The sequence below is a fragment of the Bombina bombina genome, chromosome 7 (assembly GCF_027579735.1).
Source record: "Bombina bombina isolate aBomBom1 chromosome 7, aBomBom1.pri, whole genome shotgun sequence".
Taxonomy (NCBI): Eukaryota; Metazoa; Chordata; class Amphibia; order Anura; family Bombinatoridae; genus Bombina; species Bombina bombina.
Genome location: NC_069505.1, coordinates 287,425,861 through 287,453,091, shown reverse-complemented (window position 1 = coordinate 287,453,091; position 27,231 = coordinate 287,425,861). Strand labels below are relative to the sequence as shown.

The 27,231-nt window shown below is 38.9% G+C and overlaps 1 protein-coding gene across 3 annotated transcripts in view; it reads right to left on the bottom strand.

Annotated features, from left to right (window-relative positions):
• CHCHD6 (coiled-coil-helix-coiled-coil-helix domain containing 6) overlaps positions 1 to 27,231 on the bottom strand; it is a 717,658-nt gene that overhangs the window by 381,466 nt on the left and 308,961 nt on the right. For all 3 annotated transcript variants that reach the window (XR_008403230.1, XM_053720835.1, XM_053720836.1), the window contains one exon: positions 12,301 to 12,384. Coding sequence is in view for 2 of the 3 variants with exons in the window: in XM_053720835.1 (XP_053576810.1) it covers positions 12,301 to 12,384 (84 nt within the window). In the remaining variant the exon portion in view is untranslated. The remainder of the gene's footprint in view (positions 1 to 12,300; positions 12,385 to 27,231) is intronic.

Here is a 27,231-nt window from a genome sequence, read left to right as displayed (position 1 = left end):
TATGCTTACCTGATAAATTCCTTTCTTCTGTAGTGTGATCAGTCCACGGGTCATCATTACTTCTGGGATATTACTCCTCCCCAACAGGAAGTGCAAGAGGATTCACCCAGCAGAGCTGCATATAGCTCCTCCCCTCTACGTCACTCCCAGTCATTCGACCAAGGACCAACGAGAAAGGAAAAGCCAAGGGTGAAGTGGTGACTGGAGTATAAATTAAAAAATATTTACCTGCCTTAAAAACAGGGCGGGCCGTGGACTGATCACACTACAGAAGAAAGGAATTTATCAGGTAAGCATAAATTATGTTTTCTTCTGTTAAGTGTGATCAGTCCACGGGTCATCATTACTTCTGGGATACCAATACCAAAGCAAAAGTACACGGATGACGGGAGGGATAGGCAGGCTCTTTATACAGAAGGAACCACTGCCTGAAGAACCTTTCTCCCAAAAATAGCCTCCGAAGAAGCAAAAGTGTCAAATTTGTAAAATTTGGAAAAAGTATGAAGCGAAGACCAAGTTGCAGCCTTGCAAATCTGTTCAACAGAGGCCTCATTCTTGAAGGCCCAAGTGGAAGCCACAGCTCTAGTAGAATGAGCTGTAATTCTTTCAGGAGGCTGCTGTCCAGCAGTCTCATAAGCTAAACGAATTATGCTACGAAGCCAAAAAGAAAGAGAGGTAGCGGAAGCTTTTTGACCTCTCCTCTGCCCAGAGTAAATGACAAACAGAGAAGACGTTTGTCGAAATTCCTTAGTTGCCTGTAAGTAAAATTTTAGAGCACGGACTACATCCAGGTTGTGCAGTAGACGTTCCTTCTTTGAAGAAGGATTTGGGCATAAAGAAGGAACAACAATCTCTTGATTGATATTCCTGTTAGTAACTACCTTAGGTAAGAACCCAGGTTAAGTACGCAGGACTACCTTATCCGAATGAAAAATCAAATAAGGAGAATCACAATGTAAGGCTGATAATTCAGAGACTCTTCGAGCCGAGGAAATAGCCATTAAAAATAGAACTTTCCAAGATAACAACTTTATATCAATGGAATGAAGGGGTTCAAACGGAACGCCCTGTAAAACATTAAGAACAAGGTTTAAACTCCATGGTGGAGCAACAGTTTTAAACACAGGCTTAATTCTGGCCAAAGCCTGACAAAAAGCCTGGACGTCAGGAACTTCTGACAGACGTTTGTGTAACAGAATGGACAGAGCTGAGATCTGTCCCTTTAATGAACTAGCAGATAAACCCTTTTCTAAACCTTCTTGTAGAAAAGACAATATCCTAGGAATCCTAACCTTACTCCAAGAGTAACCTTTGGATTCACACCAATATAGGTATTTACGCCATATCTTATGGTAAATCTTTCTGGTAACAGGTTTCCTAGCCTGTATTAAGGTATCAATAACTGACTCAGAAAATCCACGTCTTGATAAAATCAAGCGTTCAATTTCCAAGCAGTCAGCTTCAGAGAAGTTAGATTTTGATGTTTGAAGGGACCCTGTATCAGAAGGTCCTGTTTCAGAGGTAGAGACCAAGGTGGACAGGATGACATGTCCACCAGGTCTGCATACCAAGTCCTGCGTGGCCACGCAGGTGCTATTAGAATCACTGATGCTCTCTCTTGTTTGATTCTGGCAATCAATCGAGGAAGCAACGGGAAGGGTGGAAACACGTAAGCCATCCTGAAGTCCCAAGGTGCTGTCAGAGCATCTATCAGGACTGCTCCTGGATCCCTGGATCTGGACCCGTAACGAGGAAGCTTGGCGTTCTGTCGAGACGCCATGAGATCTATCTCTGGTTTGCCCCTACGTCGAAGTATTTGGGCAAAGACCTCCGGATGAAGTTCCCACTCCCCCGGATGAAAAGTCTGACGACTTAAGAAATCCGCCTCCCAGTTCTCCACTCCCGGGATGTGGATTGCTGACAGGTGGCAAGAGTGAGACTCTGCCCAGCAAATTATCTTTGATACTTCCATCATAGCTAGGGAGCTTCTTGTCCCTCCCTGATGGTTGATGTAAGCTACAGTCGTGATGTTGTCCGACTGAAACCTGATGAACCCCCGAGTTGTCAACTGGGGCCAAGCCAGGAGGGCATTGAGAACTGCTCTCAATTCCAGAATGTTTATTGGCAGGAGACTCTCCTCCTGACTCCATTGTCCCTGAGCCTTCAGAGAATTCCAGACGGCACCCCAACCTAGAAGGCTGGCGTCTGTTGTTACAATTGTCCAGTCTGGTCTGCTGAATGGCATCCCCCTGGACAGATGTGGCCGAGAAAGCCACCATAGAAGAGAATTTCTGGTCTCTTGATCCAGATTCAGAGAAGGGGATAAGTCTGAGTAATCCCCATTCCACTGACTTAGCATGCACAGTTGCAGTGGTCTGAGGTGTAAGCGTGCAAAGGGTACTATGTCCATTGCCGCTACCATTAAGCCGATTACCTCCATGCATTGAGCCACTGACGGGTGTTGAATGGAATGAAGGGTGCGGCAAGCACTTTGAAGTCTTGTTAGCCTGTCCTCTGTCAGGTAAATCTTCATTTTTACAGAATCTATAAGAGTCCCCAGGAAGGGAACTCTTGTGAGTGGAACGAGTGAACTTTTCTTTTCGTTCACCTTCCATCCATGTGACCTTAGAAATGCCAGCACTAACTCTGTATGAGACTTGGCAGTTTGAAAGCTTGAAGCTTGTATCAGAATGTCGTCTAGGTATGGAGCTACCGAGATTCCCCGCGGTCTTAGTACCGCCAGAAGAGCACCCAGAACCTTTGTGAAGATTCTTGGAGCTGTAGCCAATCCGAATGGAAGAGCCACAAACTGGTAATGCCTGTCTAGGAAGGCAAACCTTAGGTACCGATAATGATCTTTGTGAATCGGTATGTGAAGGTAAGCATCTTTTAAATCTACAGTGGTCATGTATTGACCCTCTTGGATCATAGGTAAAATTGTCCGAATAGTCTCCATCTTGAACGATGGAACTCTTAGGAATTTGTTTAGGATCTTTAAGTCCAGGATTGGTCTGAAAGTTCCCTCTTTTTTGGGAACCACAAACAGATTTGAGTAAAACCCCTGTCCCTGTTCCGATCGTGGAACTGGATGGATTACTCCCATTAACAAGAGCTCTTGTACGCAGCGTAGAAACGCCTCTTTCTTTGTCTGGATTGTTGACAGTCTTGACAGATGAAATCTCTCTCTTGGAGGAGAGTATTTGAAGTCCAGAAGGTATCCCTGAGATATTATCTCTAGCGCCCAGGGATCCTGAACATCTCTTGCCCAAGCCTGGGCGAAGAGAGAAAGTCTGCCCCCCACTAGATCCGATCCCGGATCGGGGGCCCTCAATTCATGCTGTTTTAGGGGCAGCAGCAGGTTTCCTAGTCTGCTTGCCCTTGTTCCAGGACTGGTTAGGTTTCCAGCCTTGTCTGTAGCGAGCAACAGCTCCTTCCTGTTTTGGTGCAGAGGAAGTTGATGCTGCTCCTGCTTTGAAATTACGAAAGGAACGAAAATTAGACTGTCTAGTCTTGGCTTTGGCTTTGTCCTGAGGCAGGGCATGGCCTTTACCTCCTGTAATGTCAGCGATAATCTCTTTCAACCCGGGCCCGAATAAGGTCTGCCCTTTGAAAGGTATATTAAGCAATTTAGACTTAGAAGTAACATCAGCTGACCAGGATTTTAGCCACAGCGCCCTGCGTGCCTGAATGGCGAATCCTGAATTCTTCGCCGTAAGTTTAGTAAGATGTACTACGGCCTCCGAAATGAATGAATTAGCTAGTTTAAGGACTCTAAGCCTGTCCGTAATGTCGTCCAGAGTAGCTGAACCAATGTTCTCTTCCAGAGACTCAATCCAGAATGCCGCTGCAGCCGTGATCGGCGCAATGCATGCAAGGGGTTGCAATATAAAACCTTGTTGAACAAACATTTTCTTAAGGTAACCCTCTAACTTTTTATCCATTGGATCTGAAAAAGCACAGCTATCCTCCACCGGGATAGTGGTACGCTTAGCTAAGGTAGAAACTGCTCCCTCCACCTTAGGGACCGTTTGCCATAAGTCCCTTGTGGTGGCGTCTATTGGAAACATTTTTCTAAATATCGGAGGGGGTGAGAACGGCACACCGGGTCTATCCCACTCCTTAGTAACAATTTCAGTAAGTCTCTTAGGTATAGGAAAAACCTCAGTACTCGTCGGTACCGCAAAATATTTATCCAACCTACACATTTTCTCTGGTATTGCAACTGTGTTACAATCATTCAGAGCCGCTAACACCTCCCCTAGTAATACACGGAGGTTTTCCAGTTTAAATTTAAAATTTGAAATATCTGAATCCAGTCTGTTTGGATCAGAACCGTCACCCACAGAATGAAGTTCTCCGTCCTCATGTTCTGCCACCTGTGACGCAGTGTCTGACATGGCCCTAATATTATCAGCGCACTCTGTTCTCACCCCAGAGTGATCACGCTTACCTCTTAGTTCTGGTAATTTAGCCAAAACCTCAGTCATAACAGTAGCCATATCCTGTAATGTGATTTGTAATGGCCGCCCAGATGTACTCGGCGCTACAATATCACGCACCTCCCTCTGAGCGGGAGATGTAGGTACTGACACGTGAGGCGAGTTAGTCGGCATAACTCTCCCCTCGTTGTTTGGTGAAATTTGTTCAATTTGTACAGATTTACTTTTATTTAAAGTAGCATCAATACAGTTAGTACATAAATTTCTATTGGGCTCCACTTTGGCATTGCAACAAATGACACAGGTATCATCCTCTGAATCAGACATGTTTAACACACTAGCAAATAAACTTGCAACTTGGAAATACAATTCAATTAGAATAATATTAAAATGTACTGTGCCTTTAAGAAGCACAGAAGATCTATGACAGTTGAAAATTAATAAATTGAAACAGTTATAGCCTCAATCCTTGTAAACAACACAACTTTAGCAAAGGTTTAATCCCATTAGCAAAGATAACAAATTCTGAAAGCAAGAAACAAATTACAGAATAAACGTTTTTTATCTCAGTCAAACTATAATTCTCACAGCTCTGCTGAGAGAAATTACCTCCCTCAAAATAAGTTTGAAGACCCCTGAGCTCTGTAGAGATGAACCGGATCATGCAGGGAATACAATGAGTTGCTGACTGAAATATTTGATGCATAGAAAAAGCGCCAAAAAACGGCCCCTCCCCCTCACACACAGCAGTGAGGGAGAACAGAAACTGTCAGAAAAACAGATTAAGCAACTGCCAAGTGGAAAAATAGTGCCCAAACATTTATTCACACAGTACCTCAGCAAATGAAAACGATTTTACATTCCAGCAAAAACGTTAAACATAATCTCTAGTTATTAAACAGCTTTATGTATTTCTTACAGTGTAATTCTAGTGAAGTACCATTCCCCAGAATACTGAAGTGTAAAGTATACATACATGACATTATATCGGTATGGCAGGATTTTCTCATCAATTCCATTGTCAGAAAATAAAAACTGCTACATACCTCTATGCAGATTCATCTGCCCGCTGTCCCCTGATCTGAAGTTTACCTCACTCCTCAGATGGCCGAGAACAGCAATATGATCTTAACTACTCCGGCTAAAATCATAGCAAAACTCTGGTAGATTCTTCTTCAAACTCTGCCAGAGAGGTAATAACACACTCCGGTGCTATTTTAAAATAACAAACTTTTGATTGAAGATATAAAACTAAGTATAATCACCATAGTCCTCTCACACATCCTATCTAGTCGTTGGGTGCAAGAGAATGACTGGGAGTGACGTAGAGGGGAGGAGCTATATGCAGCTCTGCTGGGTGAATCCTCTTGCACTTCCTGTTGGGGAGGAGTAATATCCCAGAAGTAATGATGACCCGTGGACTGATCACACTTAACAGAAGAAACACTATTATAAATACACACACACACACACACACACACACACACACACACACACACACATACATACATAAACACCATTATAAATACAGACAAACACAGACACACACATACATAAACACTATTATAAATACACACAGATAAACACACACACACACACACATACATAAACACCATTATAAATACACACAGCTAAACACACACACACATAAACACCATTATAAATATACACAGATAAATACACACATACATAAACACCATTATAAATACACATAGATAAACACACACACAGACATTCATACATAAACACCATTATAAATACACATAGATAAACACACACACAGACATACATACATAAACACCATTATAAATACAGACAGATAAACACACACACACACACACACATACATAAACACTATTATAAATACACACAGATAAACACACACACACACATATACATACATAAACACCATTATAAATACACACAGACACACACATACATAAACACCATTATAAATACACACAGATAAACACAGACATACATAAACACCATTGTAAATACACACAGATAAACACACACATACATAAACACCATTGTAAATACACACAGATAAACACACACATACATAAACACCATTGTAAATACACACAGATAAACACACGCAGACATACATAAACACAATTATAAATACACACAAATAAACACACACATACATAAACACCATTATAAATACACACAAATAAACACACACATACATAAACACCATTATAAATACACACAGATAAACACACACATACATAAACACCTTTATAAATACACACCATTATTATTACACACAGATAAACACCTTTATAAATACACACCATTATAAATACACACAAATAAACACACACATACATAAACACCTTTATAAATCCACACCATTATAAATACACACAGATAAGCACACACATACATAAACACCATTATAAATACAAACACACACCGACATAAACACCATTATAAATACACACAGATAAACACACACATATATAAACACCATTATAAATACACACAGATAAACACACACACACAATCACATAAACACCATTATAAATAAACATAGATAAACACACACACACACACATACATAAACACCATTATAAATACAAACACACACACACATACATAAACACCATTATAAATACACACAGATAAACACACACACACACACACAAACACCATTATAAATATACACAGATAAATACACACATACATAAACACCATTATAAATACACATAGATAAACACACACACAGACATACATACATAAACACCATTATAAATACACATAAACACACACACAGACATACATACATAAACACCATTATAAATACAGACAGATAAACACATACATACATAAATACCATTATAAATACAGACAGATAAACACACACACATACATAAACACTATTATAAATATACACAGATAAACACACACACACATACATAAACACCATTATATATGCAGACAGATAAACACACACACACACACACACACATACATAAACACCATTATATATGCAGACAGATAAACACACACACACATACATAAACACTATTATAAATACACACACACACACATACATAAACACCATTATAAATACAGACAGATAAACACATACATACATAAACACCATTATAAATACAGACAGATAAACACACACACATACATAAACACTATTATAAATACACACAGATAAACACACACACACATACATAAACACCATTATATATGCAGACAGATAAACACACACACACATACATAAACACCATTATATATGCAGACAGATAAACACACACACAAACACATACATAAACACCATTATATATGCAGACAGATAAACACACACACACACACATACATACATACATAAACACCATTATAAATACAGACAGATAAACACACAGACAAACACATACATAAACACCATTATATATGCAGACAGATAAACACACACACACATACATAAACACTATTATAAATACGCACACACACACATACATACATAAACACCATTATAAATACACACAGATAAACACACACACACACACACACATAAACACCATTATAAATACACACAGATAAACACACACACACACACACATACATAAACACCATTATAAATACACACAGATAAACACACACACACACACACATACATAAACACCATTATAAATACACACAGATAAACACACACACACACACACATAAACACCATTATAAATATACACAGATAAATACACACATACATAAACACCATTATAAATACACATAAACACACACACAGACATACATACATAAACACCATTATAAATACACATAGATAAACACACACACAGACATACATACATAAACACCATTATAAATACACATAAACACACACACACACAGACATACATACATAAACACAATTATAAATACAGACAGATAAACACACACACACACACATACATAAACACTATTATAAATACACACAGATAAACACACACACACACACACATACATAAACACCATTATAAATACACACAGATAAACACACACACATAAACACCATTATAAATATACACAGATAAATACACACATACATAAACACCATTATAAATACACATAAACACACAGACATACATACATAAACATCATTATAAATACACACAGATAAACACACACACAGACATACATACATAAACACCATTATAAATACAGACAGATAAACACACACACATACATAAACATCATTATAAATACAGACAGATAAACACACACACATACATAAACACTATTATAAATACACACAGATAAACACACACACACACATACATAAACACCATTATATATGTAGACAGATAAACACACACACATACATAAACACTATTATAAATACACACACACACAAACACATACATACATACATAAACACCATTATAAATACAGACAGATAAACACACACACACACACACACATACATAAACACTATCATAAATACACACATACATAAACACCATTATAAATACACACAGATAAACACACACATATAGATACATACAACAGTCCAGTATTTCAACAGGCTGTCCAGAAAAATCTTCACAGAAATACTGAAGACTTAAAGGGACACTCAAGTCAAAATTAAACTTTCATAATTTAGATAGAGAATGCAATTTTAAATTTTCCAATTTACCTCCATTAACAAAATGTGCAGTGTTTTATATTTACACTTTTTGAGTCACCAGCTCCTACTGAGCATGTGCAAGAATTCACAGACTATACGTACAGGGGGAGTGGAAATAGACAACTGAAAATTGTCAGAATAAAATCTACTACTCATTTGAAGTTTAGACTAAGTGCTATTGCATTGTCTTTTTATCATGCATTTGTTGTTTATGCAAATCTACTGTATTTACTGGTCCTTTAAGGTCCCTTTTTTTTTTTTTTAAATCCCTGAGTGTTAGATGAATGGAAAATGACTCCTATGCCTCAAGAAGTGAGGTGATGTCAAAGTGGTCAAATCCCTACTGTTTGTTTTACTGGCAGACAAAAGTGATACAAGTATTGCTTTGTGTGTTACTGGCAGACAAAATAGATAATATTATTGCTTTGTGTGTTACTGGCAGACACACTAGATAATATTATTGCTTTGTGTGTTACTGGCAGACAAAATAGATAATATTATTGCTTTGTGTGTTACTGGCAGACAAAATAGATAATATTATTGCTTTGTGTGTTACTGGCAGACAAAATAGATAATATTATTGCTTTGTGTGTTACTGGCAAATAAAATAGATCATATTATTGCTTTGTGTGTTACTGGTAGACAAAAGAGATAATATTATTGCTTTGTGTGTTACTGGCAGACAAAATAGATAATATTATTGCTTTGTGTGTTACTGGCAGACAAACAAGATAATATTATTGCTTTGTGTGCTACTGGCAGACAAAATAGATAATATTATTGCTTTGTGTGTTACTGGCAGACAAAAGAGATAATATTATTGCTTTGTGTGTTACTGGCAAACAAAGGAGATAATATTATTGCTTTGTGTGTTGCTGGCAGACAAAAAAAGATAATATTATTGCTTTGTGTGTTACTGGCAGACAAAAGAGATCATATTATTGTTTTGTGCATTACTGGCAGCCAAGGAGAAAAAATACTGTTTACTTGTGAAAAATATACATGTTGGGATTTTACATGTTGGGCTAAGTTAGAGCTTTGGGGGGACATTGTATGACCCCACTGACCCACCTGGCCAGTAACCTAAAGGTTGCCCAGTATTCTTGTGGAAGACAGTTGGCACCTCTAATAAACACACACATACACAAACGTGTACAATAATGATTCTCTTAAAGACTAAAATATTTCCGGTTTGACAAGAATGTCACGTAAGCTCTGGCATTAATATCAATTTTTGATTCTACATTTCTTGGCTTTTTAAAAGACTTTTTCCATTAAAATAACAGCATTTATGTCCAAATTATTATTGCAATAATCATATTCAATATGTTATAGTGATAAAGCAATAAGTAATGCCATAGCCAGCTGTGCAGGCAAAATACTTACACATTTGCAAGATCCCCATTAGAAACAATAACCTAATAACTGTATCATTTTAAACAACACACACATCATCTTCATGTATCTGGAATTCCAAATCACAACATTCTAATTACAAACAATAAGCTAATGTCACTAGCAAGAAAACGCACTGTGTTTGTCATGGAAATAATTGTGCAATGTGATGACACACTGATGCGCTAGCTGTGTGCACCAAAACTACATTATTTTTTAATGACTGTAAAATGCATGACAGTCGTTACTGAAGTCAAATATTGTGTTTTTGTCATTGGCAGAAATGTGTCACCTGGCGTTCGCCCGCGGTTGGGATTTCTCCCTTAACGGGACAGTCTAGTCAAAATTAAAACTTTCATTAATCAGATAGGGCATGTCATTTTAAACAACATTCCAATTTTATTTTATCATCAAATTTGTACACACCAACGCTGAATCTGGGCAGTGGCGCTGAATCTTCATCCTGGCGGCGGTCTTCTATCTTCATCCCGTCGACAGTCTTCTATCTTGATCCATCTTCTGCCGCCGATGTCCTTTTTATGTGCTCACCAGCCACACACTGAATTTTGAATGCGAGGTACTCTTGCATTCCTATTGGCCTATTTCAATTTCAAACTCAAATCAGCCAATAGAAAAAGTTTTCATTCTATTGGCTGGTTTGAATTTGAAATTATTTACTTTCAACTTGTAATATGCGCGCTACCCAACGCTCACAAAAAGCAAAAGTTGAGCGGAAACAGTAATTACCACTGCACTCTTAATCTTGCACAGTGTTCATAGTATAAATTAACTAAAACAAAGTACTAGGAATGAACTGCTTTGACACACACACATTGACCAAGAACAGGACACTACAGCACACTGACCAGGAACAAGGTGCAACAGTACACTGAGCAGGAAAAGGAAATTACAGCACACTGACCAGGAACAGAGCACAACAGCACAATGACTAGGAACAGGGCACTACAGCACACTGACCAGGAACAGGGCGCAACAGCACACTGACCAGGAACAGGCACAACAGCACACTGAGCAGGAACAGGGCGCTTCAGCATACTGAGCAGGAACAGGGCGTATCAGCACACTGACCAGGAACGGGGCGCAACAGCACACTGAGCAGGAACAGGGCGCTTCAGCACACTGACCAGGAATAGGGCGCAACAGCACACTGAGCAGGAACAGAGCACTACAGCACACTGACCAGGAACAGGACACAACAGCACACTGAGCAGGAACATGGCACTACAGCACACTGACCAGGAACAGGGCACTACAGCACACTGAGCAGGAACAGGGCACTACAGCACACTGAGCAGGAACAGGGCACTATAGCACATGGAGCAGGAACAGGGCGCTTCAACACACTGACCAGGACCAGGGCACTACAGCATACTGACCAGGAACAGAGTGCTTCCGTACACTGACCAGGAACAGGGCGCTTCAGCACACTGACCAGGAACAGGGCGAAACAGCACACTGTCCAGGAACAGGGTGCAACAGTACACTGAGCAGGAACAGGGCACTACAGCACACTGGACAGGAACAGGTGGTTACAGACCAGGAACAGGGAGCTACAGTACACTGAACAGTAGCAAAGCATTACAGCACACTGACCAGGAACAGGGGGTTACAGCACACTGACCAGGAACAGTGGATTACAGAACACTGACCAGGAGCAAGAACACAGACTATTAGATAACTATGTGCGGGGAAGGACAGAGATTACACAGGGATGATCATGCTCATAGTAATTTAGTGAAACAAAATTATGACCAGAAGGGTAGGAAACGACATATAACGATATGGGGAGTTCGGTACCTTTTTTTCTATGCTGGCCAGCTGTTCCTTATGGAAAATGTCCAGGCGCCGCAACTCTTCCTCCTTGTGCTCAAGTTCTTTGGCCTGAAGAAAATAACATTGAGAGTTACGGGGTCTGAGAATGACAGACAGTGAGAACATCATGAAAAGGTGAAGTGAGACATCATCTGTTTGTTCTACGTGACACAATATAACAGAACATAACAAGGAGCTGGACACCATTCATGGGTTAAATGTTGCTGTGCAGATATCAGACACGTACTGCTGGAGCGGGAAGGCTCATTAAAAGGATATGAAACCCAAAAATTATCTTTTGTGATTCAGACAGAGCATAAAACATTTCCAATTTACTTCCATTATCAGATTTGCTTTGTTCTCATGATATTCTGTGTTGAAGAGAAATAGTGCAGCCATCTAGCGCTCTTGCAAATGGGTAACATTCTTGCAGAAATGCTATCATAAAGTGCTCCAAACATGTGCACATGCCTGAGCTTACCTCCCTGCTTTTCAACAAAAGATGCCAAGAGAAAGAAGAAAAATTAATCACAGAAGTAAATTAGAAAGTTGTTTAAAGGGACAGTAAACTATAAGATTGTTTTTCCCTTAATGTGTTTCCAATTACTTTTTTTTTACCAGCTGCAGAGTGTAACATTTATGAGAATTTGCTTTTTACGGTTTATTTGTGTATATTAAAGGGATATTCCAGTCAAAATTTAAATGAACATAGATTAATTACATCTTTGAATAGAAACATATTTGCAATATAAATGTATTGGCGAAAATGCTTCTAGTAAAAGTTATCACTGTTTTAGTGTTAAAGGGACATAATACCCAAATGTTTAAACACTTGAAAGTGATGCAGCATAGCTGTAAAAAGCTGACTAGAAAATATCACCTGAACATCTCTATGTAAAATAGAAAGATATTTTACCTCAAAAGTTTCTCAGTAGCCACATCCCATTGTAAATGATTTCTAAGCAGCATATTAGTATGTCTGTCCCGGGACAGCGGAAGGGGCGAGCTTACGTGCACTCTCATCTTATTTCCCTATTCAGTTTAAAGGAAGTTTGCTATGAAATCTCATGAGAGTTAAGTGAAATCTCATGAGATCACAGTAAAAGAGCTCATGACCTCAGCACTGCTGATGCTGATTGGCTGCTGTTCATTTCTTCATTTTTTTATTTTTTTTACCTGCAGCTGGGCAACAGCTGAGTATAACTTTTTACTCAGAACTTACTCTGCTGAGCTGAGGAGATTGTGAGGTAAAATATCTTCCTTTTTTACATAGAGATGCTCAGGTGATATTTTCCTGTCAGCTTTTTACAGTTATACTGCATCAGTTTCAAGTGATTTAGCATATGAGTATTATCTCCTTTAACATATTTCATTGCGTGTGCATGTGAATCATAGCTAGATATTCTCAGGGCACGAGCATTTTAAATAGTGCAGCTGCTAAGAGCACCAGTGGGGCTTGTATCATGTCAGCAATTAACAAATGGAGTCATTACAAGATGGTACAAACACCTTAGGCTCTCTGAGCAACTGCTGTGTTTAAAATGCTGGTGCCCACTTAAATACTCTTTTGAAACAGTTATAGATTTTATTAGAAGCATTTTTGCTAATGCACGTATATTACAAAATTGTTTCTGTTCAATAGCGAAATGCACCCATGTGGTGTCCAATTTTGGCTGGAATATCCCTTTAAATAGCTGATGGATTGGGTTTAGAGATATAATCTGATCTCATTACTTTATCACATTGTGTACATATACCTGCTACTTTATCTTATATCTGTCCATAAACCAATCCCCAATACTTAGAGAGAACAATGGAAAATTAACATTGTATTACCTTATCTCTTCTATACCCCACTGGGAGTGTAATTTTTAACATTGTATTACCTTATCTCTTCTATACCCCACTAGGAGTGTAATTTCTTCTGCTGGCTATGTTAATACAGTTTGGACTCATGGCCAAAAACTTTCAGGATAGGTGGGGATACCACAGGCTAATTCAACTATTTCAAATGCCAATATAAGGGTAATGTAACATATCTCAGCCTAATATCACTGTCCCTTTAAGACTGCCTTCCCTGCTTCTGACAATCATGCTGGTTTGGGCAGTATTTGCATTCAGCTTGCCTGCCTGATTAATCATTCATGCACCTGATTTCCTCAGCCTCTTTTTAAGTCTTCTCAGGCCTAATGTGCTTTGCATTAACTTTGAAGTTGTGATCCTGAACAATAGAGGTCTGTGACTGTTTTCCTGCATGAATTTACCAACTTATCGAAGCTACAGCCTTTTCTATTACCTATGCCTAAAATCATCAAATCGCAAGTATCCAAATAATTCCATTTCTGTTTCCTGGACACTGCTACTTAACAAACTCTGAACTTTATTATAAATCAAGCATACTTTTGGTTATCATCACTCTCTAATTATAACAACAGCATCTTACTCAGAACTTTATAACTATTCTCTGCAACAAGTTGTCATAGCTGAAATATCCTTCTACAAATATGTTAACATATTCAGAACTCTGCATCTATGTGTTCAGTTAAAAGCTTTCATGTGATTCTCCAATATATGCACAAACAGTAATTGATGCCTTTAAACTTGCAACTTGACTATCACCTGTGTTGCTCTGTTTAATTCTGACATACAGCTCTATATAATATTATGTACTGTAAACCTGCAACAAACCTTAGTTTGCATCTAAGTGTCAATCTTTTACCAGTTTACTCTGAAGCCTGAATATTCCACATTGCTATATTTTTCTCTCATTGAATCCTGCAGCTACTCCTATTAACTAACTATAAGTCACAGTGAAGTCAGAATATATTGTATACAAATGTTGCACTCTCCATTTATTGTACAATAACTTCTAGCAACTATGAATCACAGAATATCATCTATCCACTTCCAGGATACTCTTCCCCGGGTCAGGGGTCGGTGTCTCCAAATCCCTACCACTACCCCGAGGGTCTGTGTCCTGAGCGCATGTACACCGGATCATGACAGGTAATGAAAATACTTGTAAACAATTTAATACACTCCAGCAGGTAAAGTGGATCATTTGGAACAAATTAAAGGATAAACTTGTATGAGTAAATTGTCCCTTTAAAACTGAATGTTCTATCTGATGTCCCTTAAAATTAAAACTGAAAACAACATGAGAGTGTTTCATTTTTAAATAAAAACATTTAGCAATATACTTGTGTTAGAACAGTTGCTCCTAATAAAAGTCATAACTGTTTCAGTGGCATACACACGTATGCTGTGCATGCTCCATGTGCAAACATTCACACACTACACCTGCTCAGAGAGTCAGCAGTAGCTTGTTAGACACATACTTACACAATAAACGCCAATGCAGTCTCTCTGAGCACGTGTTAGAATGTGGGTGTACAGAGAATGCACAGCCTAGTATGTAAGTTTAAGTATGTATGTTTAAGTAGTTGTTCACATGGGGCAAACTGATTCATTGCTGACATGCTTCTCACCACCACTGAATCTCTGGCCACACAAACTGTGTTATTATGGGTGCACTGGGCATGTGCAGCATATGTGCATATGCCCTTGAAACAGTTATCTGTTGTACTAGAAATGTTTTGCATTTTATTCCAAAACTCCTTCCACTTAAAACTGAAATGCACTCATGTACAATTCAGTTTTGACTTGTATGCTGCTTTAAGGAAGCAGATACCATATAAATAATAAAAACAAAACTAGATCAGTAGTTCTCCGCACACATCAATGTATCACGCACTGCACATGCTCTAGTGCACAACAAAGACTTCTGAGAAATGCCAGAGACAGGTGTATGACTGGTGGGAGAGATATGGGGAACCACAAATGCTAATAGATGCACTAGTGCTAAATATATTTTACTTATTATAGAGATAATAAAGACAAGACTGGGTGTACAACTGGCGAGAGATCAGGGGCACCAGATGCTAATGGTTGCACTAGTGCTAAATACATTTTACTTACCATAGAAATAATAAAGGCAAGACTGGGTGTACAACTGGCGACACCAGATGCTACTGGTTTCACTAGTGCTAAATACATTTTACTTACCATAGAGATAATAAAGACAAGACTGGGCGTACGACTGGCTAGAGATCAGGGGCACCACAGATGCTAATGGTTGCACTGGTGCTAAATACATTTTACTTACCATAGAGATAATAAAGGCAAGTCTGGGTGTACGACTGGCGAGAGATCAGGGGCAGCACAGATGCTAATGGTTGCACTAGTGCTTAATACATTTTACTTACCGTAGAGATAATAAAGACATGGCTGGTGTACAACTGGCGAGAGATCAGGGGCACAGGGCACCAGATGCTAATGGTTGCACTAGTGCTAAATACATTTTACGTACCATAGAGATAATAAAGACAAGACTGGGTGTACGACTGGCGAGAGACCAGGGGCATAAGATGCTAATGGTTGCACTAGTGCTAAATACATTTTAGTTACAATAGAGATAATAAAGACAAGACTGGGTGTATAACTGATGAGAGATCAGGAGCACCAGATGCTAATGGTTGCACTAGTGCTAAATACATTTTACTTACCATAGAGATAATAAAGACAAGACTGGGTGTATGACTGGTAAGAGATCAGGGGCAGCACAAATGCTAATGGTTGCACTAGTGCTAAATACATTTTACTTACCACAGAGATAATAAAGCCAGACTGAGTGTACAACTGGTGAAAGATCAGGAGCACCAGATGCTTATGGTTGCACTAGTGCTAAATACATTTTACTTACCATAGAGATAATAAAGACAAGACTGGGCGTACGACTGGCGAGAGATCAGGGGCACCACAGATGCTAATGAAAAAAGAGGTCTGGCAGCACATAGGCAATACAATATATATAATAAGCTTTATTCTTCACTCAGGGCACACGGGTACAACATGGGATAAACGTCTGACGCGTTTCACGCCCCCTAGTGGCGTTTCATCAGAGCACCACAGATGCTAATGGTTGCACTGGTGCTAAATACATTTTACTTACCATAGAGATAATAAAGGCAAGTCTGGGTGTACGACTGGCGACAGATCAGGGGCAGCACAGATGCTAATGGTTGCACTAGTGCTTAATACATTTTACTTACCGTAGAGATAATAAAGACAAGGCTGGTGTACAACTGGCGAGAGATCAGGGGCACCAGATGCTAATGGTTGCACTAGTGCTAAATACATTTTACTTACCATAGAGATAATAAAGGCAAGACTGGGTGTACGACTGGCGAGAGATCAGGGGCATCAGATGCTAATGGTTGCACTATTGCTAAATACATTTTAGTTACAATAGAGATAATAAAGGCAAGACTGGGTGTATGACTGGAGAGATATCAGGGCCAGCACAGATGCTAATGGTTGCACTAGTGCTAAATACATTTTACTTACCATAGAGATAATAAAGACAATTCTGGGTGTATGACTGGTGAGAGAACAGGGGCAGCACAGATGCTAATGGTTGCACTAGTGCTAAATAAATTTTACTTACCGTAAAGATAATAAAGACAAGACTGGGTGTACGACTGGGGAGAGATCAGGAGCACCAGATGCTAATGGTTGCACTAGTGCTAAATACATTTTACCTATTATAGAGATAAAAAAGGCAAAACTGGGTGTACAACTGGCGAGAGATCAGGAGCACCACAGATGCTAATGGTTGCACTAGTGCTAAATACATTTTACCTATTATAGAGATAATAAAGGCAAAACTGGGTGTACAACTGGTGAGAGATCAGGGGCAGCACAGATACTAATGGATGCACTAGTGCTTAATACATTGTACTTACCATAGAGATAATAAAGACAAGACTGGGTGTATGACTGGCGAGAGATCAGGGGCACTAGGTGCTAATGGTTACACTAGTGCTAAATACATTTTACTTACCATAGAGATAATACAGACAAGGCTGGGTGTATGACTGCCGAGAGATCAGGTGCACCACAGATGCTAATGGTTGCACTTGTGCTAGATACATTTTACTTACCATAGAGATAATAAAGACAAGACTGGGTGTACGACTAAGACAATAAGACTGGATGTACGACTGGCGAGACATCAGGGGCATCAGATACTAATGGTTGTACTAGTGCTAAATACATTTTAGTTACAATAGAGATAATAAAGACAAGACTGGGTGCATGACTGACGAGATATCAGGGGCAGCGCAGATGCTAATGGTTGCACTAGTGCTAAATACATCTTACTTACCATAGAGATAATATAGACAAGTCTGGGTGTACGACTCGTGAGAGATCAGGTGAACCACAGATGCTAATGGGTGCACTAGTGCTAAATCCATTTTACCTACAATAAAGACAATATTGGGTGTACGACTGGCGAGAGATCAGGGGCACCAGATGCTAATGGTTGCACTAGTGCTTAATACATTTTACTTATAGAGATAATAAAGAAAAGACTGGGTGTACAACTGGCGAGAGATCAGGGGCACCAGATGCTAATGGTTGCACTAGTGCTAATAAATTTTACTTATTATAGAGATAATAAAGACAAGACTGGGTGTACAACTGGCGAGAGATCAGGGGCACCAGATGCTAATGGTTGCACTAGTGCTAATACATTTTACTTATTATAGAGATAATAAAGACAAGACTGGGTGTATGACTGGCGAGAGATCAGGGGCAGCACAGATGCTAATGGTTGCACTAGTGCTAAATACATTTTAGTTACAATAGAGATAATAAATACAAGACTGGGTGTACGACTGGCGAGAGATCAGGGGCAGCACAGATGCTAATGGTTGCAATAGTGCTAAATACATTTTAGTTACAATAGAGATAATAAAGACAAGAATGGGTGTACGACTGGCGAGAGATCAGGGGCAGCACAGATGCTAATGGTTGCACTAGTTCTAAATACATTTTAGTTACAATAGATATAATAAAGACAAGATTGGGTGTACGACTGGCGAGAGATTCGGGACCACAGATGCTAATGGTTGCACTAGTGCTAAATATATTTTACTTACCAGTCCAGAAGCCTCTGCTGCTTTATACAAAGTATGGTCGGGCTATTTGGTTACTTTTAACATTGGCATGTTTTTCAAGGTTCTTATTTTTCATTGAATATTTTACTATGTCACATGAATTTCAGGTATGTGACAAAAAATGGCACAGGGCAGTTTAACAACTATGAGATAATACAACATATGGCCACATACACCTGATTTACGCTGTGCAAACTGTGTTATTGTTCTGTCATTTTGTTGTAGATTTGTTGTGACATATATGTCAAATTTATAACAGATGGAAATGGATGTCATGTGCTCTGGATTTCCCTTGTTTAGAAAAGCTTTAGCTTTACAGGTTTTCTGCTTTATTGTAATTTAATTAGTACATAGCTGAAGGGTCCCTGAATAGCAAAGAGAAAACGAATAGTCATAAACTGATGTATGTGCATGAGGCTTTCACATGCGCACAGAGCCTGCTTACAGGGGAAGACATTTACACTTGAGGACAGAACTACACTTAGGCAATTGCTTATTGAATGTGGTGAGGCTTTGTTTTATTCTAATGGGACTTGGCAAAAGCATCAGTGCAGCAAGACCTGAACTTAAGGAATGGGAAAGATTTAAGGTGAAGATACATGTCGGCTAAAACATAATGAATGGCCGGGGCAGAATTATTCCCCACAAGCCAAGAACTGTCTATTTAAAGCTGGCAGAAGCTGCTGGGGAATAAGATTGTATGTGATGGGAGATGAGTTCCCAGCACTTCCCAGAAGCAGGCAGGAATGGGATGAAGCCCGGCATAATGTAACTGGCAGGGCAGGCAGCCTCGTCTGGCTTACTGTATTTTAAATGTCAGCATCATCTGACGCTGAATGAGCCTGACACGGACTCTGCACAACGCCTGAGTGCCAGTGGACGGGTCTAAAGAGCATTTCAGTACAAGAAATGCCAATATAGATTGAGGTTAGCTGGCAGGTGGCTGGCACGCAGGGGGCGCAAGGGGTGTCACTGCTACCCTGCTGGGCACACATGGCAGCAAGCGATCACTCACACTCTGCACATGGGGCTTAAGGGGAAGAACAGATAAAGGTCTAAGCGTCTAATCTTCAGTCACACGATAAACAGAAATATCTCTATATGCCATAGTGGTGATACAGGGAGACACTTTGGTGTAAATTATGATCCTTTATAGAAGAGGAAACCTAGGTAGGTTTATAGGAGCTGAGGAGTGTGCACGTGTCTTTAGCACTCTGTTTATAGTAATGTTATTCATAGCATCAAACATGGCTGCTATAGAGAGCTAAAGACACGTGCACGCTCCTCAGTTCCTATAAGTCTATATATACTCTTCGACATAGGATACCACGAGTACAAAGCAAACTTGATAAAATAAGAAAATTGGGATTTTTTTTTTTTTAAATTGCATGTTCTGTCAATCACGAAGGGTTAATTTTAGGTTTATTGTCCCTTTACCTGAAGACCAAGGAACATATTGATACTTTTTATTCTGCTACCTCATAGGAAACAAAAAAACGGAATGCTCTGGAATATTTTCATCTCATCTGTCATTTGCTTTTATTACAGCTGCACCAGCCAACCAGAATGTGTACTGCTGTACTAAGCTTGAGGCTAACAAAAGTGTGGAACAAGACTTATCATATTCTAAAAGGGACAGCAACGATAGACTTAACCATTTATGATTCAGACAGAGCATAGATAGAGCATGCGAATTTAAATAACTTTCCAGTTTAAATCTTTTATCAAATTTGCTTTGTTCTCTTGGCATCCTTTGTTAAAGAGTAAACCTAGGTAGGCTGATAGGAGCTCAGGAGCGCACATGTGTATTTAGCAGTCTATGGCAGCAGTGTATGTAACTATGTATAACATTACTATAAACACTAGGTAGGCATATAGGAGCTCAGGAGCGTGCACGTGTATTTAGCAGTTTATAGAAGTGTATGTAACTATGTATAACATTACAATAAACCCTAGGTAGGCTGATAGGAGCTCAGGAGCGTGCACATGTATTTAGCAGTCTATGGCAGCAGTGTATGTAACTATGTATAACATTTTTTTTTCCGAAATACTTGGTCCATAATATTAAATTTAAGAACTGGTTACAGTCCAAATGGACGGAGTTTTACAGTTTTAATAAAACACACATAAATAAAATAGAAATCTTTTGGGAGACCGCTAAATGTTTTTTTAGAGGGGAAATAAAGGCGTACATGTGCAAATGGAAACGTAAGAATAAGCAGAGGGAGTATCAATTAGCTAATGCTCTTAAGAATAGCTTCAGGACATATATTTCATCAGTAAGTGATCAAAATTGGGATAAGTACGTTAAGGCCAAAGCAGAGAGAGATCTATTTTTAAAACAACAAACAGCAAACAAAGAACTGAGACAGAAAGCATTATATGGGGGGTTTTCAGGACACTCAGCGAAATATCTTGCACGTCTCACTAAGAAAAATTCAAATAACAGGATAATGGCAGTCCAATCTAACAAGCAAAGATTCACTAACAACTCAGACATTAAAAAAGTTTTCCACCAGTTTTATCAAGACCTATATGCAGAAAGGGAGGTCCACTTTGAAAATAAAGAAATATTCTGGCAGAGCATCAAAACTCCAAAACTATCTCTGGAGCAAATTAATAATATTAACCAACCCATTTCTATGGATGAAATTAATGCAAGTATTAAAAGCTCTAAGTTAAGCAAGGCGCCAGGGCCTGATTTCCTTCCCTCTGAATTTTATAAAATGCTCCAAGATCAAGTAAGTCCAATTTTGTTCAAGTTGTTTAATGAGTATTACCAGAACGGAAAAGATTGTTCCAGTAACTTTGCAGCTTCAAATATAGCCCTGATTCTGAAAAAAGATAAAGATGCTGAAAATCCCTCTTCTTATCGCCCCATTTCTCTACTTAATGTAGATTATAAGTTAATAACTTCTATCCTAGCGAAGAGATTACAGAAATATCTTGACTCCCTAATTCATACTGACCAAGTGGGATTTATGACAGGCCGTAGCTCAATGAAAAGCATGCGGAAAGTTACAATCTTGTTGGACTGGTTCCGAAATAAAATACACTCAAAAAGAACCCATTCAAGAAACGATGCAGCAATCCTTACAGTCGATGCCGAGAAGGCATTCGACTCGATCACCTGGGACCACTTATTCACTTCTCTGACAAAATTTGGTCTCACAGGGCACTTCCAACAATTCATTCTTAATATCTATAGGAATCCTTTTTCGTCTCTAATTATTAACGATGAAATGTCGGACAGGTTCAAGCTAAACAGAGGCACTAGACAAGGGTGTCCGTTATCGCCTCTTCTTTTTAACCTCTCCTTGGAACCCCTAGCGATCTTACTAAGACAGGAACTTAAAGGGATATGTCTGGGGAAGAATAGCATGACTCTCCTTCTATATGCAGATGACTTGCTTATCTTTCTCAATAATACAACACAGAGTATACCTCAACTAATAAGCATTATAGATGTTTACAGTTCCATTTCAGGGTACAAAATAAACACCTCCAAATCAGAGTTATTATGGATCGCGAGGACCCCATATAGTATAAGAAGCCACCCCTTCAAAGAAGTTAAAAATATAAAATATTTAGGTATTGTTCTTAGTGCAGACCCTGCACACTGGTATGCACTAAACTTCCCTGAATTCTTTGATTATGGGAAAAAAAAACTAGAACAGTGTATGAAATTACCCTTATCTCTCTCTGCACGGGTGGCTTTAATCAAAACGGTTTTATTCCCTAAACTACTATATTTGTTACAAAATCTCCCCCTCTTATTATCTCGGAAAGATCTAAATGCGTTTAACCGGGTTTGCTCTGTCTTTATATGGCAAGGCAAAAGACCACGACTGTCCATGCACAAACTGGCCATGCGCAAAAGTATGGCTGGAATGGCATTTCCAAATATTCAATACTACAACTGGGTTTCGCTGTTTAAGTATGCAGTAGACTGGATCACCAAAAAAGAATATTTGACTTCACTAGAAATAGAATCGGATCTGGTTTCGCCATTCACCCTAAATGCGATCTTACACTGCTGCCCATCTAAATTACCAGCTAACATTTGCAATATGATAACTTTTCGTAATATTATTCGCGCCTGGCATAGAACATGTTTACAGATTAATGTAATACCATATGTATCCAACCATTTAACGATCACAGGGAATCCAGAATTCATTGCTGGTCTGGGTCGATCAATCTTTTCAAAATGGAAGAATCAAGGATTAATATATCTTGTCCAATTAATAGATATCTCAACTGGCCATATTAAACCTTTCTGCCAGATTACTAGAGAGTTTGGAATCTCCCAATCTGAATTCTTCGCATATCTCCAACTTAGACATTTCCTCCAGGCGATCAAAATTAAATATAACCCAGATTGGGAATTAGGTAATTTAGCAGATAATATTAAAGCTTACTCAAAAGGTAATTTCGCAATTACTAAATTCTATGATACACTGATTTGTCACATGGGTTATCAATCCATGAACGCAATATGCATTAAATGGAATAGTCTGCTCCCTGAGGTGTCTATGGAAAATATCCAAGCAAGCTTTTTACTGGCAAAAAAAACGAAAACTTCTAATGCCTGTAAAGAATCACATTTTAAACTGATTAATATGACCTACATCACGCCAAAAAAACTTGCAGGATGGTATACAACCAGTAATTTATGTCCCAGATGTAGCTCAGATATGGCAGATTTACTCCATTGCTTCTGGTGGTGTCCAAAGATAAGGCAGTTTTGGTCCAAAATCAACTTCTGGCTTAATAAATTTATGGATATACCGATACTATTAAAACCCCAACAGATTGTTGTCTTAGTAAGTCCAGGAGAAAAGTATAGGAATACTCACTTAATCAATACTGTTATTATGATTGGGCGGATATTAATATTGGAAAAATGGAAAGCTTCGGCAGCTCCCAGTATGACTGAGTTTTCCAAGCGTATGGAAACACAAATAATAATAGACCAATACAACATCCAGATCTGGAACGAAAAACAGATAGAATCCTTTTTTGCCAAGTGGACTAGGGTTATACAAATAATGCCATTGGGAGTCCAAAAACAAATGCTTTTCCCATTTAAGCAATCTATTTTCTTTCAATTAAACATCCTTAATGGTAACTTCCCCATTAGCTGGGCGAACTAGCTAGATGGACTAGATCTCCCCCGCTATAATAATAATTATAATACTAATGACAAATTTTTTTTAATTTTTTTTTTCTTTCTTCCCCAGCCACCCCCTGCGCCAACCCTCCAGGTACAAACCCTGAGATTTCCCATATATGAAATAAAGGAAGTTTTTGTTTAAGTGTACCAAAGAATAGTGAAATGTATATCGGTTCTAAGTTAGGTTGGAATCGAAAGAAGGAGAATTAATGTAAATACTCTTGAATTTTATTTCTGAAATGTACTCTTGATTGTTGCATAACTGTTTTTTTTTCTTTTTTTGTCCTTGTAAATTGTATGGTTTCCTTTTTCCTGTTGTTATGTTATCAAGAGAAAAGAAAAAGCTCTAATAAAAAGAAAATATAAAAAAAAAAAAAAAAAAAAAACTATGTATAACATTACTATAAGCACTAGGTAGGCTGATAGGAGCTCAGGAGCGTGCATGTGTATTTAGCAGTTTATGGCAGCAGTATATGTAAATATGTATAACATTACTATAAACACTAGGTAGGCTGATAGGAGCTCAGGAGCGTGCACGTGTATTTAGCAGTCTATGGCAGCAGTGTATGTAACTATGTATAACATTACTATAAACACTAGGTAGGCATATATGAGCTCAGGAGCGTGCAAGTGTATTTAGCAGTTTATAGAAGTGTATGTAACTATGTATAACATTACACTAAACCCTAGGTAGGCTGATAGGAGCTCAGGAGCGTGCACATGTATTTAGCAGTGTATGGCAGCAATGTATGTAACTATGTATAACATTACTATAAGCACTAGGTAGGCTGATAGAAGCTCAGGAGCGTGCATGTGAATTTAGCAGTTTATGGCAGCAGTGTATGTAACTATGTATAATATTACTATAAACACTAGGTAGGCTGATAGGAGCGTTCACGTGTATTTAGCAGTCTATCACCTAGATTACGAGTTCTGCGTTAGCCTTAAAAAGCAGCGTTAAGGGGTCCTAACGCTGCTTTTTATCTAACGCTGGTATTACGAGTCAGGCAAGAAAGGGTCTACCGCTCACTTTTTTTCCGCGACTCGAGGCTACCGCAAATCCCCTTACGTCAATTGCGTATCCTATCTTTTCTATGGGATTTGCCTAACGCTGGTATTACCAGTCTTGGAGAAAGTGAGCGGTAGAGCCTCTACCGCCAAGACTCCAACCGCATATAAAAGTCAGTAGTTAAGAGCTTTATCTTCCGGCGTTAGCCCATAAAACTCTTAACTACAGTGCCAAAAGTACACTAACACCCATAAACTACCTATGAACCCCTAAACCGAGGCCCCCCCCACATCGCAAACCCTATAATAAATTTTTTTAACCCCTAATCTTCCGACCGGACATCGCCGCCACCTACATTATCCCTATGAACCCCTAATCTGCTGTCCCTAACATCGCCGACACCTATATTATATTTATTACCCCCTAATCTGCCCCCCCAACCTCGCCGCCACCTACCTACACTTATTAAGCCCTAATCTGCCGACCGGACATCGCCGCCACTATAATAAATGTATTAACCCCTAAACAGCCGCACTCCCGCCTCGCAAACACTATAATGCATTTTATTAACCCCTAATCTGCCCTCCATAACATCGCCGCCACCTACCTACAATTATTAACCCCTAAACCTAAGTCTAACCCTATCCCTAACACCCCCCTAAATTAAATATAATTTAAATAAAACGAAATAAAATTACTATCATTAAATAAATTAATCCTATTTAAAACACCTATAAAATAAACCCTAATATAGCTACAATATAACTAATAATTACATTGTAGCTATTTTAGGGTTTATATTTATTTTACAGGCAACTTTGTATTTATTTTAACTAGGTACAATAGCTATTACATAGTTAATAACTATTTAATAGCTACCTAGTTAAATAATTACAAAATTACCTGTAAAATAAATCCTAACCTAAATTACAATTACACCTAACACTACACTATCAATAAATTAATTAAATAAATTACCTACAATTATCTAAACTCAAATACAATTAAATAAACTCAACTATAGTACAAAACCCCCCCACTAAATTACAAAAAATAAAAAAATATTACAAGAATTTTAAATTACACCTAATCTAAGCCCCCTAATAAAATAAAAAAGCCCCCCAAAATAATAAAATTCCCTACCCTATACTAAATTACAAAGTAATCAGCTCTTTTACCAGCCCTTAAAAGGGCTTTTTGCGGGGCATTGCCCCAAAGTAATCAGCTCTTTTACCTCTTAAAAAAAATACAATATCCCTACCCCAACATTACAACCCACCACCCACACACCCCTACTCTAAAACCACCCGATTCCCCCCTTAAAAATAACCTAACACTACCCCCCTGAAGATCACCCTACCTTGAGCCGTGTTCAGCCAGCCGGCCACCGATGGAACAGAAGAGGACATCCGGACCGGCAGAAGTCTTCATCCTATCCGGGCAGAAGAGGACATCCGTACCGGCAGACATCTTCATCCAGGCGGCATCTTCTATCTTCATCCTTCCGGAGCGGAGCCATCTTCTATCTTCATCCTTCCGGAGCGGAGCCATCTTCTATCCAGCCGACGCGCAGCCATCCTCGTCTTGAGACGAACTAACGACGAATGAAGGTTCCTTTAAATGACGTCATCCAAGATGGCGTCCCTCGAATTCCGATTGGCTGAAAGGATTCTATCAGCCAATCGGAATTAAGGTAGGAAAAATCTGGT